The 807-nt window shown below is 34.3% G+C and overlaps 1 protein-coding gene across 1 annotated transcript in view; it reads left to right on the forward strand.

Annotated features, from left to right (window-relative positions):
- The window catches only part of LOC117116330, a gene marked incomplete at its 3' end in the record, with an annotated part of 6,101 nt that extends 5,634 nt beyond the window's left edge, over window positions 1–467 (forward strand). The window contains exon 3 of the mRNA XM_033260346.1: window positions 387–467. Coding sequence (XP_033116237.1) covers window positions 387–467 — 81 coding nt within the window. The remainder of the gene's footprint in view (window positions 1–386) is intronic.
- Between the last annotated feature and the right edge of the window lie 340 nt (window positions 468–807).

The raw sequence follows: 807 nt of genomic DNA on the forward strand, positions 1-807 counted from the left end.
CCCACCGCGCCTGTTACGACACTGGCTAACACGCCAATCATCCCCCCCACCCCAATGAAAAATATTTTTCTACGCCACTGATCTTGGTCATACAGTAGGATCAAGCAACTATAAAACATATACTAAAGCTTAAAGAGGGAGAAATACCATAATGTTGCAGATAACATTGGTATTTGTTAACCAATTGATGCTCCTAGAGAGATAGAGAGAAACAACATAGAAAGTGCCTTGCAACTTAAACTTATTGCTTTGATGATTTATTGCAGTACTTTATTAATAATAATACTCTTTGATATTTCTTTTATTATGTTTTCAACAGTATATTTGAAATTTGTATCCACACAGTTGAATATTGTAATAAGAATATTTGAAACTTTATTTTGCAGTAACACAAACCACAAGTGCAATTACAGAATGTGATTTTAAACCAAACACAAGTAAAGATAGCAATGGAACAAAACCTAAGTGTAAGTTTGTTGTACTGTATACTGTACAGGTTATTTTTAGCCCACTCTCTGAGAGAGAGGGCTTATATGATGATTCTGAACGAAGTCATTTGTTTTTCTATCTCTTCCTTCGTTTGTGACGCGATTAGGCCGATCTTGCAATAATATGGAAGATAAGGCCTGGGGAATTTAAAAGTATGAAGAGTTTTTGCGAAAATATTGTCGGGAAATATGTGGAAAAGTATGTTTTTATATCATATTTCTTAACACTACGGTGGGTTTCCTATGAAAGTGTGTTCGTCATTGATTAAGATTGCAAATTGCCTGTATATTCCACATTGTGTTTATCAACCAATCAAGG

The sequence above is a fragment of the Anneissia japonica genome, unplaced genomic scaffold, assembly GCF_011630105.1.
Source record: "Anneissia japonica isolate Jap-2015-1 unplaced genomic scaffold, ASM1163010v1 scaffold287803_len37860_cov103, whole genome shotgun sequence".
NCBI lineage: Eukaryota > Metazoa > Echinodermata > Crinoidea > Comatulida > Comatulidae > Anneissia > Anneissia japonica.